The 13,704-nt window shown below is 47.3% G+C and overlaps 1 protein-coding gene and 1 long non-coding RNA gene across 9 annotated transcripts in view; one reads left to right on the forward strand and one right to left on the reverse strand.

Moving 5' to 3' along the window:
• The window catches only part of LOC113606881 (uncharacterized), a 132,211-nt gene that overhangs the window by 102,221 nt on the left and 16,286 nt on the right, over positions 1 to 13,704 (forward strand). Inside the window, exons 10-11 of one of the 4 annotated variants that reach the window (XR_003427744.1) lie at positions 10,281 to 10,356; positions 11,188 to 11,296. The exons of the other annotated variants lie outside the window; for them this stretch is intronic. This is a non-coding gene — a long non-coding RNA (uncharacterized LOC113606881). The remainder of the gene's footprint in view (positions 1 to 10,280; positions 10,357 to 11,187; positions 11,297 to 13,704) is intronic. 4 annotated transcript variants of the gene reach the window in all.
• Positions 4,603 to 13,704, reverse strand: part of ABLIM3 (actin binding LIM protein family member 3) — a 143,363-nt gene continuing 134,261 nt past the window's right edge. For 3 of the 5 annotated variants that reach the window (XM_027081638.1, XM_027081635.1, XM_027081634.1), the window contains 4 exons: positions 12,766 to 12,826; positions 12,055 to 12,062; positions 11,436 to 11,516; positions 4,603 to 6,700 (listed from right to left, as the gene is read on the reverse strand). In XM_027081638.1, the coding sequence (XP_026937439.1) occupies positions 6,587 to 6,700; positions 11,436 to 11,516; positions 12,055 to 12,062; positions 12,766 to 12,826 (264 nt within the window). In that variant the 3' untranslated portion in view covers positions 4,603 to 6,586. The remainder of the gene's footprint in view (positions 6,701 to 11,435; positions 11,517 to 12,054; positions 12,063 to 12,765; positions 12,827 to 13,704) is intronic. The other 2 variants (XM_027081636.1, XM_027081637.1) reach the window with 2 other exon arrangements.

Genomic DNA, 13,704 nt, shown 5'->3' on the forward strand with positions numbered 1-13,704 from the left:
ATATGATCTATCCTGGAGAATGTTCCATGAGCACTTGAGAAGAAAGTGTATTCTGTTGTTTTGGATGGGATGTCCTATAAATATCAATTAAGTTCATATTCTTTAATGTATCATTTAAAGCTTGTGTTTCCTTGTTTATTTTCATTTTGGATGATCTGTCCATTGGTGAAAGTGGGGTGTGAAGTCCCCTACTATGATTGTGTTACTGTTGATTACCCCTTTTATGGCTGTTAGCATTTGCCTTATGTGTTGAGGTGCTCCTATGTTGGGTGCATAAATATTAACAATTGTTATATCTTCTTCTTGGATTGATCCCTTGATCATTATGTAGTGTCCTTCTTCGTCTCTTGTAATAGTCTTCAAAGTCTTTTTTGTCTGATATGAGAATTTAAAGTAATTATTGATAAGTTTGTGTTTACTGCCATTTTAAACCTTGTTTTCCAGTTGATTTGGTAATTCTTTGTTCCTTTCTCCTTTTTTGTTTTTCCTTTTGTGGTTTGATGGTTTACTTTTGTACTATGCTTGAGTTCCTTTTGTTTTGGTTTTTGTGAATCTATTGTATGTTTTGGACTTGTGGTTACTCTGGTTTTCAAGTATGTTAACCCATACCTGTATCTACTTGCTTTAGACTAACAGTCATATAAGTTCAAACAGGTTCTAAAAGTTCTACCTCAGACTTCCCTGGTGGCACAGCGGTTAAGAATCCGCCTGCCAGTGCAGGGGACGGGTTTGATCCCTGGTCTGGGGAGATCCCACATGCTGTGGAGCAACTAAGCCTGTGCGCCACAACTACTGAGCCTGTGCGCTAGAGCCCGCAAGCCACAACTACTGAGGCTCCATGCCACAACTACTTTCTGATCTTTTGTTGTTAGTGTATATAGGAGTGCAAGAGATTTCTGTGTATTAATTTTGTATCCTGCAACTTGACTGAATTCATTGATGACTACTCTAGCAGTTTTCTGGTAGCATCTTTAGGGTTTTCTGGGTATAGTATTATGTCATCTGGAAACAGTGATAGTTTTACTTCTTTTCCATTTTGGATTCATTTTATTTCTTTTTCTTCTCTGATTGCTGTGACTAGAACTTCCAAAACCATGTTGAATAAAAGTGGCGAGAGTGGATATCCTTGTCTTGTTCCTGATTTTAGAGGAAATGCTTTCAGTTTTTCACTGTTGAGGATGATGTTAGCTGTGGGTTTTATCATATATGGCCTTTATTACGATGAGGTAGGTTCCCTCTGTGACCACTTTCTGCAGAGTTTTTAATCATAAATGGGTGTTGAATTTTGTCAAAAGCTTTTTCTGCATCTTTTGAGATGATCGTATATTTTTAAAATTATTTATTTATTTATTTTATTCATTTTTGGCTGCATCAGGTCTTAGTTGCGGCACGCGGGATCTTCGTTGCAGCATGCGAGATCTTTCATTGCAACGCACGGGCTCTTCACTGAGGCGCTTCGGCTTCTCTCTAGTTGTGGCGTGTGAGTTTTCTGTTCTCTAGTTGTGGCGCACAGGTTCCAGAGCGTGTGGCTCTGCAGTTTGTGGCACGCAGGCTCTCTAGTTGAGGCGCACAGGCTCTCTAGTTGAGGCGCACAAGCTCAGTAGTTGTGGTGCGCAGGCTTAGTTGCCCTGAGGCATGTGGGATCCTAGTTCCCCACCCAGGGATCGAACCCGTGTCGCCTGCATCGTAAGGTGGATTCTTTACCACTGGACCACCAGGGAAGTCCCCCATATGGTTTTTTAAAAATATATATATATTTATTTATTTTTGGGGGCTGTGTCAGGTCTTAGTTGCAGCACACAGGATCTTCATTGTGGCATGTGGGATCTTTTGTTGCGGCGTGCGGGCTTCTGTCTAGTTGTGGCATGTGGGCTCTAGAGTGCATGGGCTCAGTAGTTGCAGCACATGGGCTCTCTGGTTGTGGCGCTTGGGCTCTAGAGTGTGCAGGCTTAGTTGCCCTGAAGCATGTGGGATCTTAGTTCGCCAACCAGGGATCAAACCCGTGTCCCCTGCATTGGGAGGCGGATTCTTAACCACTGGACCACCAGGGAAGTCCTGATCATATGGTTTTAAATTCTTCAGTTTGTTAATGTGGTGATCACACTGATTGATTTGCGTATATTGAAGAATATTTGCATGCCTGGGACATATCCCAGTTGATCATGGTGTATGATCCTTTTAACGTGTTGTTGGATTCGGTTTGCTAGTATCGTATTAATGATTTTTGCGTCTATTTTCATCAGTGATATTGGCCTGTGATTTTCTTTTTTTGTAGTATCTTTGTCTTATTCATTGATTTTAGCTTGGTTTTTATCTTGGCAATTCAGTTGTCTAGTTTTGATTGGTTCCTCTTCATAGTTTCTAGTTCCTTGTTACAGTGATCTGCGTTTCTGTCGATAACCTTTCTTAATTCCTTTAGCATTTTTATTACCTCCTTTTTGAACTCGGTGTCTAGCAGACTAGAGAGATTTTACTGTTTGTTCTTTCAGGGGATTTCTGTTGTTCTTTCAGTTGGAGTAGCTCCTCTGCTTTTTCATTTTACTTAAACTTCTCTGTTTCTATGAATTTAGGAGAAACGCTTATCTACTGTGGTCTTGAAGGGCTGTTTTTTGTTTTGGTTTTTTTTGTCCACACTCTGTGGCATGTGGGATCCTAGTTCCCCAACCAGGGATTGAACCCACACCCCCTGCAGTGGAAGGGCAGAGTCTTAACCACTGGACTGCCAGGGAAGTCCCACTGAAGGGCTGTTTTTAATGTATGAGTGCCCCTGTGTAGACTGTGTGAATCCAGTAGTTTTGGTATGGATGTCAGCCACGTCTTTCCTCAGAGTGGAAATTATCCCCTTGATGGGGGGTGTGATTGGTGTTGTGGTAACCTGAGTCTGCACTGGAAGTTGGGTGGGACCTCCTCTTTCCCCTGTGGCTGTCACAGCCCTGTCAGGGGTGGGGTCTGCTCCCCAGTTGTTGAAGTAGAAGCCCTGAGGGTTGGGTTTAGTAAGGCTGCATTGCCCTTAAGTGTGTGCTCTGTCCCCAAGGAGGTGAGTGCTGAAGCAAGTGAGGCCAAGTGGTCACAGAGAACCTTGTGCAGGCATCCCTGGTTTTGCCCAGAAGCAGCCCAAGGTTATGTCCCTTTCTCCATAGTGTTTGTCCGAGACCTAGTGTCAGGCAGGCACTGGGGGCCAGGGCATTGTGGCTGCAGGAATCAAGGTGGTTGTGCTGCCACTTGGCACCTGGGGTGCCTCTATGATAGGGCTCTCCCAGGGCTTGTCTGCCCCAGATATGACTGCAAGCTGTGGTGTGAAGTAGGTAGGACAGGAGTGTTCCTGCTGGGAAAGGAACCACTGCAAACTCCTCCCCAGCGGCTGTCGCAGGGGATTTGTGATTCTGTGATGGCTATGCCACCTGGTGTGCGCAGCAACATGGTCCATTGTTGCTGGACCTGTTCTTGGACCCGCCCCCGCTATGGGAGCCCTGATAATTGGCTGATGTCAGCCCCACTCCTGACATGTGTGGACTCACAAAGTCCACCACCACTGGTGCTGCATCCCTCCGTGAGCACGCTGACAGTGGGGCTCTTATGGTAGACCCATGTCCTGCCCTGCGCATGCTGTAATTGGGGCTCCTATGGTGGACTGGGCCCCTGTGGCATGTGGTAACAGTGGTGGCCCAGACCACACTCCAGGCCCTTCTGGTTATCTCTGCACAGCTAGATTGAGTCCTCTCCCAGGGTCCCTCTCCTGAAGGCCGAGTTTCAGTGCCTAGCTGTTGTGCCTATTAGCAGGCCCGCCTTGACTGCATTTTGGGTTGAGAAGTGTGACGACGTGGCAGCCGTCAAGCGCTGGTCTCTCTCTGCCCTGATTGTTAGCAAGCCAGCACACACACACTCCTCATGAGCAGAGACCAGGCCCTTTCAGCTCCCTATCTGTCCCGGCGGACCTCCCAGCTGGCAACGGGGGTTCCCAGGGTGAGCGAACCTCTCTTCTTTCATAACTCCCTCCCAGAGGTACTGGTCCCTTCCTGATGCCTTTATTTTCTTTTTTGTCCTACCTGGTTACAAGGGGATCTTACTTGCAGCTTTGGTTGTATAAGAGATCTTCTGCTAGTTTTCAATCGGTTTTCTGTGAGAATTGTTCCACATTTAGATGTATTTTTGATGTGTGTTGGGGGGGGAGGTGAGTTCCATGTCCTTCTACTCTTGATCTCCCTCCTCTTGTTTGTCAAATAACTGCAACACTGAATCAGATGAGGTCAAATGCAGAGGCTGGGTGGTTTACTGACCATGAGTACTCTGACACTCACCATGCCTCCCCACCTCCAGGTTCACTACCTCTTGGAAGTCGCCAGCTCACCTGGGTCTTATTATTATTTTCTGATCATCAAACCTTATTTGTTATTGGAACATCCTTTTCCATCCTGCAGGACCCTGTGTTCTGCAGGAAACAATTTGGGTAATGCTTACCTGGTCAAACTTTATTACAGAAGGAGAAACTGAGGCCAAGGGAGGGCTGCTCTCTGACACTTTTATTTTGAAAAATGTGCATGGTTCAGTCTCTCCCCACGTCACTCATCTTCACTCACACTAGAAACAACAGAAGGACACAAGTCTGGGTTGAAATTATGTGCATTTATGGGAAAAAAATATCCAACAATAACAAAAGCCCTTCAATCTCGCCAAGTTCTCAACCAGTGATAATGAGGCAGTTTCAATGAATGTGTCTGGCTGGGGACATTTCCAAAGGGGTCAGGACAGTTGAAAGATATTGGCCAAAAAGAAAAGATGCAGAGAGGGCTGACATTTTAAATGAGAGCATATTAGACCTCCCTTATGGCCCCTCATCCTATGACCCTTTCAAGTTAGTCTCCTCCCAGTTTACAAAGATCCTTCCTGAACTCCGCTCAAATGCAGTCTCTTCCAGAAAGCTTTCCTTGGTCTGCACCAGCTGCATATGCTTTCTTAGTAATGTCACATTTTCTCGTGCTGTCTCCTATCACTTTCTGCCTCACATCCATCATGTTTGAGTACCTGCCTTACGGTACCCATTGTTAGTAGGCATGCCCCTGAAGTCGGGCCCCATGTTGCTCATCCCAGTATTTCCGTCTCCCTCCCCCATCCAGTGCTCAGTATACAGCAGGTGCTCAGTGAGGGCTTGTTGAGTTGAAGTCAGTTCTACATTTGCCACCACACATAACCTCTTGAGAGTGGTAACTGCCATCTCTACTTCTTCATTCTTCCTCCACGACCTCAGTGGTCTGACTCCAGCCATCTCCAGGAAGGAACAGACCCCACCAGATATCACCAACTCGTGGTTGCAGGTTTGGGGTGGGGAGAAGGTTAAGCTTTCACCCCTGTTCCAGAAGCCAAGGAGGCAGGAAAGGCAGCCACTGGGGAAATCAGTATGACCATGAGTGGTGTTGGCCAATGCTCCATTTTGGAATCTCATAAGTAGTCATTCTTCAAAAGTTTCCCCCATGAACCATGGCCAACTTTGCAATGCAAGCCGAGGACTGGTGGGGGTCTGGTTGGGTTGCTCTGCCAGCCCAGGGACCAGAGACATAGGCTGGGAAACTTTCTATAGGACATGGCCTATATTACCTTTGGGCGGGGAGTGTTAGAGGTTGTCTGTCTAGTTGTTCGGTTGGAGCTGTGGTGGGAACATTAGCCCTGTGGTGAGTTGTCAGGCACATAGATTGTAGTAAGGCTGAAAAATACAAGCTTCAATAATGGGCCTCTCCTCCAAAGGGGGAAGGGTCAGGAGGTTCTGGGAGCAATGAGGGAGGGTCCCAAGAGGTCCTGCAGCTCCAGTGCTAACGGGTGCCCTGCTCTGTCTCCTGCTTCCAGCTCCCGCTCCCTCCCTCTGGTTCTCCACATAGGGGCCAGGCAGGGGGCTATTGGAAGTAATAGTGCAGGGAAGGGAAGTGCTTTTTCTTTTCCTACCATGAGGCGTAGATTTGGACTAGAGAGAGGTGAGGATCAAGGATAGGAGGAGGATTGAAGAGGAGAGGAGAGGCCAGGGCCCTATCCACTTGTTTACTTCTGTAACGAGTAGACATGAAACCCACATTTCTAGCTGCATCACCCCCAGACAGCATTGAGGTCCTAGTCGGGGTGATGAGAAAATTCTTCAGAGCTCTCAAAGGTGCTCAGTGACTTGGGGAGAATGCTGTGGATCCTCCCATGAGAGGGCCCCTCTGGGGCCAATAAGGTATGAAAACTGCAGCATCCTCCCTGGAGACTGGGGAAAAGAGCCGAGAAGCAGAGAGAAGAGAGACTCCTTCAGGCACCTCCTTTAGCAAAGAGAGTTGGACCTTAGGGGACTCAAGTCAGGAGAGATGTTTCAGTATAAAAAGGCTTCCCAGTAAAAGGATGGGAGTCCCCACGAATCCCTTCCCAAATCCCATTGCACTTAGAAAAGAGAAAAGAAGGAGCATAAAAATATCTTGAAGATGTGGGCTTGCCTGACGATACAGAAAAGCAAGTCTCATGGCAGGCAGTGTGTCCCATTACACGAGAGGATTATACCGAGCTTCAGTATAGAGACTTTACATATATCTTTATATAAATGCATATATATTTATAGAGCTTCTGCCTAGAACAGCCGGGCTTGCTTCTTCAGTTCATTCCTCTTCCAGAGGGCCAGCCGGTCAAACTCGGAGATGGTCATGCCGAAGACTTGGTAGAACTCTTCCTGGGACAGGTGGCGCTGCAAGGAGGTGGGAGGAGACAGAGGGAACAGCTTGAGGATGTGAGGTGCAGGCTGGGGGCAGGTGGAGGCAGGATTGGTTCCTGTACGTTTCCTCTGGGTACACTGTGCCTGGCAGTGTCTGACCCATGGAAGGTGTATGATGAATATCTGTTGAATGGATCAGTGTGTGAGTGGTTGTTTCCTGGGAGGGCCCTCTGTAGCTGGTCTGGCTGGAAAGGCCTCCCCCGCCCAGGACTCAGGTGGGACTTCTGCTTCACCGAAGTGCCTCTCGATGCATCCCAGTTGACCTCCCCTTTCTGCAGTCCCTGCTCCATGCATTGTGTCCAGGAGTGTGTATGGATTAATGTTATCGCTCTTTGCTTTGGAAGAAAAAGGAGGCATGCCCAAGATTTTAGGGCGTATTTCCTCTTACTAATTAGTTTACAAATGATCTGGAAGGTTGTTCCTTAGGCCAGTCAATGAAAAAAAGTTACTGTCCAGAGTTCTCCAACCCCCACTCCCTGAAATGTCCTTTCATCTCTTTCTTATTTGAAAACAAGTATGCCATATAATGAAACATTGTTCTGCATGCCTTGGCAGGTTTTTTAACCCCTTTCTGCCTGCCCTCTCTCCTGCCCCTTCCCACCAGCTTTGAAAGTTGATACATTATCCTAAGCTTTTAGAGTTAGAAATATATGGCACTTAAAATGTGGCAAAATGTGAAAAATTGGTACATTTAGGTGAAGGGTAGATGGATACTCATTTTACAATTCTTGCAGCTTTTCTGGAGGTCTGAAATTTTATTTTTCAAAATAAAATTTACAGTTATGTTTAAAGATAGAAATAGATGGCCATATATCCTTCCTGTAAACTTCCTGCATTCACTTGCTGTCGGTAGCAATTATATTAGCTAATTGAGTATTGAGGGAGATTGAATGAGAATCATGTATACAGCCACGTAACAATTAGACAATTCTCTGGCCTATTGTCCCTGTGAATTAATGTTTTCGCCACATTTCCAGAACTTTAGGTAAAAGTAACTTTGATACTTTTGTTAGATATCGTTGGCTGCCGATGACTCTGAGTTGATTTTTTAGTACTTAATATTTAACACTACCACCAATTCCTTGTATTGCGTTTGTATTATGCTCAGTAGTTCATAAATGTACATTCACCCTCATTTTTCTCCTTTAATTCTTCTGACCTGATTTTCTTCTGAAAACCAGGAATTATTTCTACCCAACTGAAAGATGAGAAAAGCAAAAGTCAGAGAATTAAAATGACTTGCCCAAGAGGGAGGGAGGAGAGGAGACTAGGTAAATAGCAGAGCTGAGACCAAAGTCCAGGGCTTCTGATTCCAAATGCAGTGTACTCTCACTGCCCCTCTTGGTCAATCCCATTAAGAATTTCATAAATATGTCTTTCTTTTATGAAAAATTTCAAAAATACACAAAAGAGAGAAAATGCACACCCATACCCATCATCCAGATTCAGAGAGTTTTACCACATTTGCTTCATCTGTTTCCTTTGCTGAAGTGTCTTAAAGCAGACACTGTCTGTTCACTCCTACATACAGCGGTTTGCATCTCAAAACATACTGGCTATTTTCTTACATAACCACAACAGCATGGGCAAGGAAAAAATGACAGTAATTCCACAGAATTACCTAATACCTGTCTACAATAAAATTCCCCTAATTGTCTCAAAGTGTTTTTTTTATAGTTGGTTTGTTTGAATAAGGATTCAGACAGCATCCACACGTCACATTTGGTTGTTAGACTCCACCAGTCTAGACAGTGCCCCTCTTCTTTTGTTCGTGCTATTGACTCGCCCAAATCTGTTTTACTTGCACTCGAGTGCTGAAAACTATGTGGATATGAGAGCATTCTCTGCTCCTTCCATAGTAAAGACTGAGGGGAACTGTCTCATTTGTTCTTTTTGTTGTTGTTGTTAGAGAGTGATGGTTACTACTGATTCTCTAGCTGGCTCTCTCCACTGTGTTTAAAAATCTTTTTTTTTTTTTTAAATAAGACTCAATTTAAAGGAATGGCCGACTAAATTACTCAAGTAAACACTGTAGGACACACTGAAGGAGTCTGAGGCTTTTCTTCTCTCCTCCTGTTAAGGGCCACGTGGAGCCTCCTTTCTCCTCTGAGTTCTCAGAGCACACGATGGCAGCCCTGTCCATTTGACATTCACTGCAGATTTTAAAGCATAAAGGTTAAGTGCATAGGCTTTACAGCCAGGCAGATAGGAGCGTGTGACCTTGGACATGGTAACCTCACTGAGCCTCAGTGTCCTCTTCTGAGAGTGGCAGCATGCCAGTACCTACCTCACGGATATTGTGAGGGTGACTGAGATGATGCGGGTCACATGCTTGGCACAGTGGCTGGCACTCTCATTAGTGCACTCTCATTAGTGCAGTGATCTCTTCATGTGTCTGTCACATAGCATGGCCTGGCCTTCATCTCCTCATCCTCTCTTCTGGGGTCACGTGGCCCCAGCCACACTCACCTCCTGCCGTCCTCCAACACACCAGACTCACTCCTGCATCATGGCCTTGTCAGCGGCTGTTCCCTTGGCCCAGAATGCTCTTCCTTCCTATATAAGCATGGCTAACTCCCTCACCTACTTGAAGTCTTTGCTCAGATGTCATGTTTTCAATGAGATCTACTCTGACCACCCTACTGAAAACTGCAACTCACCCCTCCAACTCCCAACCCCCCTCACTCTGTTCTCCTCTTACCCTTTCCCTCAGCCCGGTTACTTCCCAACATACTATATCCTATATTTATTACTTGTGTCATTTACTGTCTGTCTCCTCACATGAGAACGTCAGCCCCAAGAGGGCAGGGGTCCTTGTTTTGTTCACTGATATGTTGTAGGCACCTAGAACAGTACCTGGTGTATGTAATAGGTTACAATAAATATTTATTGAGTGAACAAGTATCTATACTCCGAGCTCCTTGAGGAGAGAGTCAGGGGTTTCCTTCTTCCGTGCCCTTCCTGAACTGCTGCAGACAGCTAGGACGGTGTCTCTAGCCCAGTGGTCTCAGCTCAGGCTATATATTAGACATCCCTGGGAGCCTCTGAAAAATACTGATGCCTGAGCTCCTTCCCCAGATTGTGATTTGATTGGACTCAGATGGGGCCCTGTATTGGTATTTAAAAAAAGCTCCCTAAGTGATTCTGATGCTTAGAGAAGGTTGCGTTTCCCTGGTCTGAGCTTCTGGGTGTCCTGGAGGATGTAGGAGAGCAGTTGGTCCTCCATTATGAACCAGGTTCGTGAACATTTCCACCCCTAAGTGCTGGCTCCAGTGAGCTGCCGTCGGAGCTGTCCCCTTCAGCACCGGCAGACACTCACTGCTAGACTGTGAAACGAAGCCCTTGTTATAAATGTGGGGAGAATCATCTGCTTCCTTCCCTGCTACCCCAGCATGCTAGAGCTGAAAGGACTCACAGAGCTTCCTGACCCACTCACATCTCCCTCCTGCAGCTCCAACCCTCTACTCTGGGCAAATTCATCAGCCGTCAGGTCAGGGGTGGTCCCAAGAAGTGCTGAGCCTCCTCTCTTACAAGCCTGCATTCAATTCCACAGACATCTCCTGACACCTCCCCTAGTCCAGGCAGAGGAAATGGATGGCTTGATGATCTGATGCAAAGGAGAAAGGAAGGTATTGGATCTGTGCTCTGGACGCAGGGCTGGGGAGGCTGGAGGAAGAGGTTAGCGACACATCCTGAAGAAGGCTTAGGGGAGGCTTTGGGGCACAGGCATCACTAGAATGTGGCCCTGATGAGTGAGGAGGCTGGCAAGATGGAAAGGGTGTTCCAGGGAGAGGCACTGGGGTGAAAAGGGCAGCATGTGCTCCTGGAACTAATGTAACCAGGGACCAGGACTCCATGCCAAGTGGACTGGATGGCTTGAGAGCCCAGTGCCACGGTCAGGCCATGTCTGCACCTTATTTATGCTGTTCCCACTGCTCATGTTGCTCTCCTGCCTCTCCATCCATCTAAACCTGCCCATCTCCAAAAGTCCATCCAAATCCTTCCTCTTCCTGGAAGCCTGTATCACCCCACCCAGCTTTAGTGGTCTTCTCTGAGTAACAGCAATGAAACACTTATGAAGAATTTTCTACTCAATACACTGCCAGATTCTGTGTGAAGGGCTCTATGTGTATTGTCTCATGTATGTCATTTGGCAACCTGAGGGAAGCATGACAGTCACCCCATTTTACAGAGGAGAAAACTACAGTTTGGAGAGGTTGTCATGTGGCCAAGCTGTCCAGTTGGGCATGGCAGCATCAGGGTTGGAACCTAGGGAGTCTTGCTTGAGACTTGCTTATATGTTTACCCTCTGCACAGAGCTGTCCCCCATCCTTCCCTGTCACAGGCACTGGTTTTCTATACAATCCTGTATAACACCAGTGCTGTGTTTCTTCTTATCGGACAGACTGCAGGCTCTTAGAGGGCAGGAACCAAATCTAGCTCTTCTCTTATGTCTGCAGAAGCATCAGCCCCACTTGGAGACATGCTGTAGCTGTGCACCACAGATGCTAACTGAATTGAGGAGGCTGCATAGAACAGCAGGGAACAGTCTTGGGCTAAGGAAACCAGGTTGGAATCTCTGCTTTTTTAACCAGCTGTGTGACCTTTACGCCATTCATTCTGCCTGCTCCTCCCAAGCTGGGTTAGACCAGGCAATTTCTGGAATCACTTCAAACCCAAAGGCGCCTGCTCAGTTTTCTGCACATACCTCTAAACGCGTCCGATCCACATCCTTGGGCAGTCGGTTTCTCCCTCTTGTGGTCACCAGGAGCAGTTCATAAGGGTAGATCTAAGAAGAGAGGAGGGGGGATATTTGTAGGTTGGGTGAGGGTGGTGGGCTTGTCCCTTCAGACATATTTTGTGTCTGGCTGGGGCTCCCTCCTCTGTCCAGAAAGAGCCAGAGATTAAAGTCTGGAGGAAGGGCTGAGTATGTCCTTTTTTGGGCTTCCTGGCAGCCTCAAGGTACCTTCTCCCAAAAGGCAAGGCCCTGGAGTCCTTGAATACTGCCAGGGATGAGCTTGGTTGCATTTGGCCTTAATGTGAGCACAAGGGCTCCTGAGTGTAAATGTCTCATATCTGTGATTGGCAAGCCTCTAGAGAGTCTCCGAGGCCCGGGGGAACTGTCTGGTTTCAGGAGGCAAGAGATGTAGGGCAGGATTCAGGGAAACTGGGCCAAGGAGGCACTTGAAATGCTAGTCTTGAGAGGACCCTTGGGGTTATTTATCGATGTTCCCTTCCCTGCATAGACAGTGCTGTCATCTTCCTGCTGGTCCCCAGTGTAGCAACATGCAGGGTCCCGGAGACCCCCAGGGTCTGTGTATCTTTACCTTGTACTCTGTAGAGAGAAAAGAGACACACACAAAGTAGAAACCATCAGTCTTTGCTCTGCATCACTACACTGGCCTCTGTCATAGAGACACTGTCCTTATTGAATTCATCCCAAATCAAGGATGGTTTGAACACAATGGAGAAAGGGGTTGGGCTGATCCAGAGATAGGTTTTTAGGGGGAAAATGACGTTTGAGATATTTAGAATAGAAGTAAGAAGAGTCTGGGACCATGAAGCACATGGGTGAGATCCTTCATCTTCTGGGGGGAACCCTCCAGGGTTTGATGTGGGCCTGCCTTCCTGCCTGAGCCTGCTTGTAGGAGCTGGAAGAGGCTGGTGGGAGAGCATCACTGGAAGAGAGCATGAGGCTCGTGGAATTTTTTCTTGGAAGAATGTGCATTTGGCTCTGAGTATTTCCCTCCACCCGGGGCTGGCAGGCAACTCTAGCTCAGCAGCACTGGGAGAACAGCAAGCACTCTGTGATGGCTCTGGGAATCCAGATGGGACAGATGGCCTGGAGATCACCCAAGGCCAGGGACTTGAGAGGATGAGAGAAGAGCAGGGGGAAAAGGGAGGGAATGGGAAGTGAAAGGGAACTCGGGGTTTGCACAGAGCCCAGCGTGGGACGAGAATCGTCTGTCAAACGGGCTATTATGAGCAGTGCATTATAATGAGGTCCCTGTGAAGTCCCAGGAGAGGCCGGCACTCACCTCGCATGCCCCAGTTGACAGCGTTCATGCTGTCGTAATGGAATAGGTCTGCGCTGGGTGTCTGCGGGGGAGACAGAACCAGGGCTGGCCTGAGGCACGCTCACCTCTGCCTCCCTGAAGTACTCACCCATCTCCAGAAAATGCACTGGGGCTGGTGAGACACGGGGCCCTCTCAGAAGCCTCGGTCTCAAGGTGGAGTGATTTACTTCACTGCCATATGCCTAGTGCCTAGGCCTGGCACATAGTAGGCACTCAGTAAATATTCATTTATTAGTGAATTACAGCTCATGCTTTCTTTCATTACTCAAATATCATTTTTTTCTGAGATCTGCCCTGACAACTCTATCTAAAATTGCAAATCGCCCCTTCCCCAACTCCCAACCTCCCTCATCCTGCTCAATTTCCCCCTCTTTTTCCATAGCACTTACTACCTTCTACATTGTGTATAAGGTGACTTGTGTACTATTTACTGCTTGCTTTTGATTTCTCCCTATAAGAATATAAGCTCCAAGGCCAGGGGTCTTTGTTTTGTTCGGTCACTGAGGTATTCTAAGCACTCAGAGCAGTGCCTGGCATACATAAAAGGCTTTCAATAAACATCTGTCTGTTCATGAACAAATGTCTAGGCTTTGGGCGTGCTGAGGACAGGGTCTGTCTCTTCCCCGCTTTGAGGGGGTGGGGCCCCAACACCAGCCGTGGCTCTACTATGGACCTCTGATCCCTTTTGTGTGCTTAACCCTAGAATTGTCTCTTAACAAGTCTACCACTTCTGTCCCTCTGCAGTCTCTTCTCTACACAGGAGGGATCCCATTAAAAATCTGAGTTGGGGGCTTCCCTGGTGGCGCAGTGGTTGAGAGTCCGCCTGCCAATGCAGGGGACACGGGTTCGTGCCCCGGTCTGGGAAGATCCCACATGCCGCGGAGCGGCTGGGCCCGTGAG

Source organism: Aethalodelphis obliquidens, unplaced genomic scaffold, assembly GCF_003676395.1.
Source record: "Aethalodelphis obliquidens isolate GAN/ISIS:26980383/991018 unplaced genomic scaffold, ASM367639v1 scaffold45, whole genome shotgun sequence".
Lineage (NCBI taxonomy): Eukaryota > Metazoa > Chordata > Mammalia > Artiodactyla > Delphinidae > Aethalodelphis > Aethalodelphis obliquidens.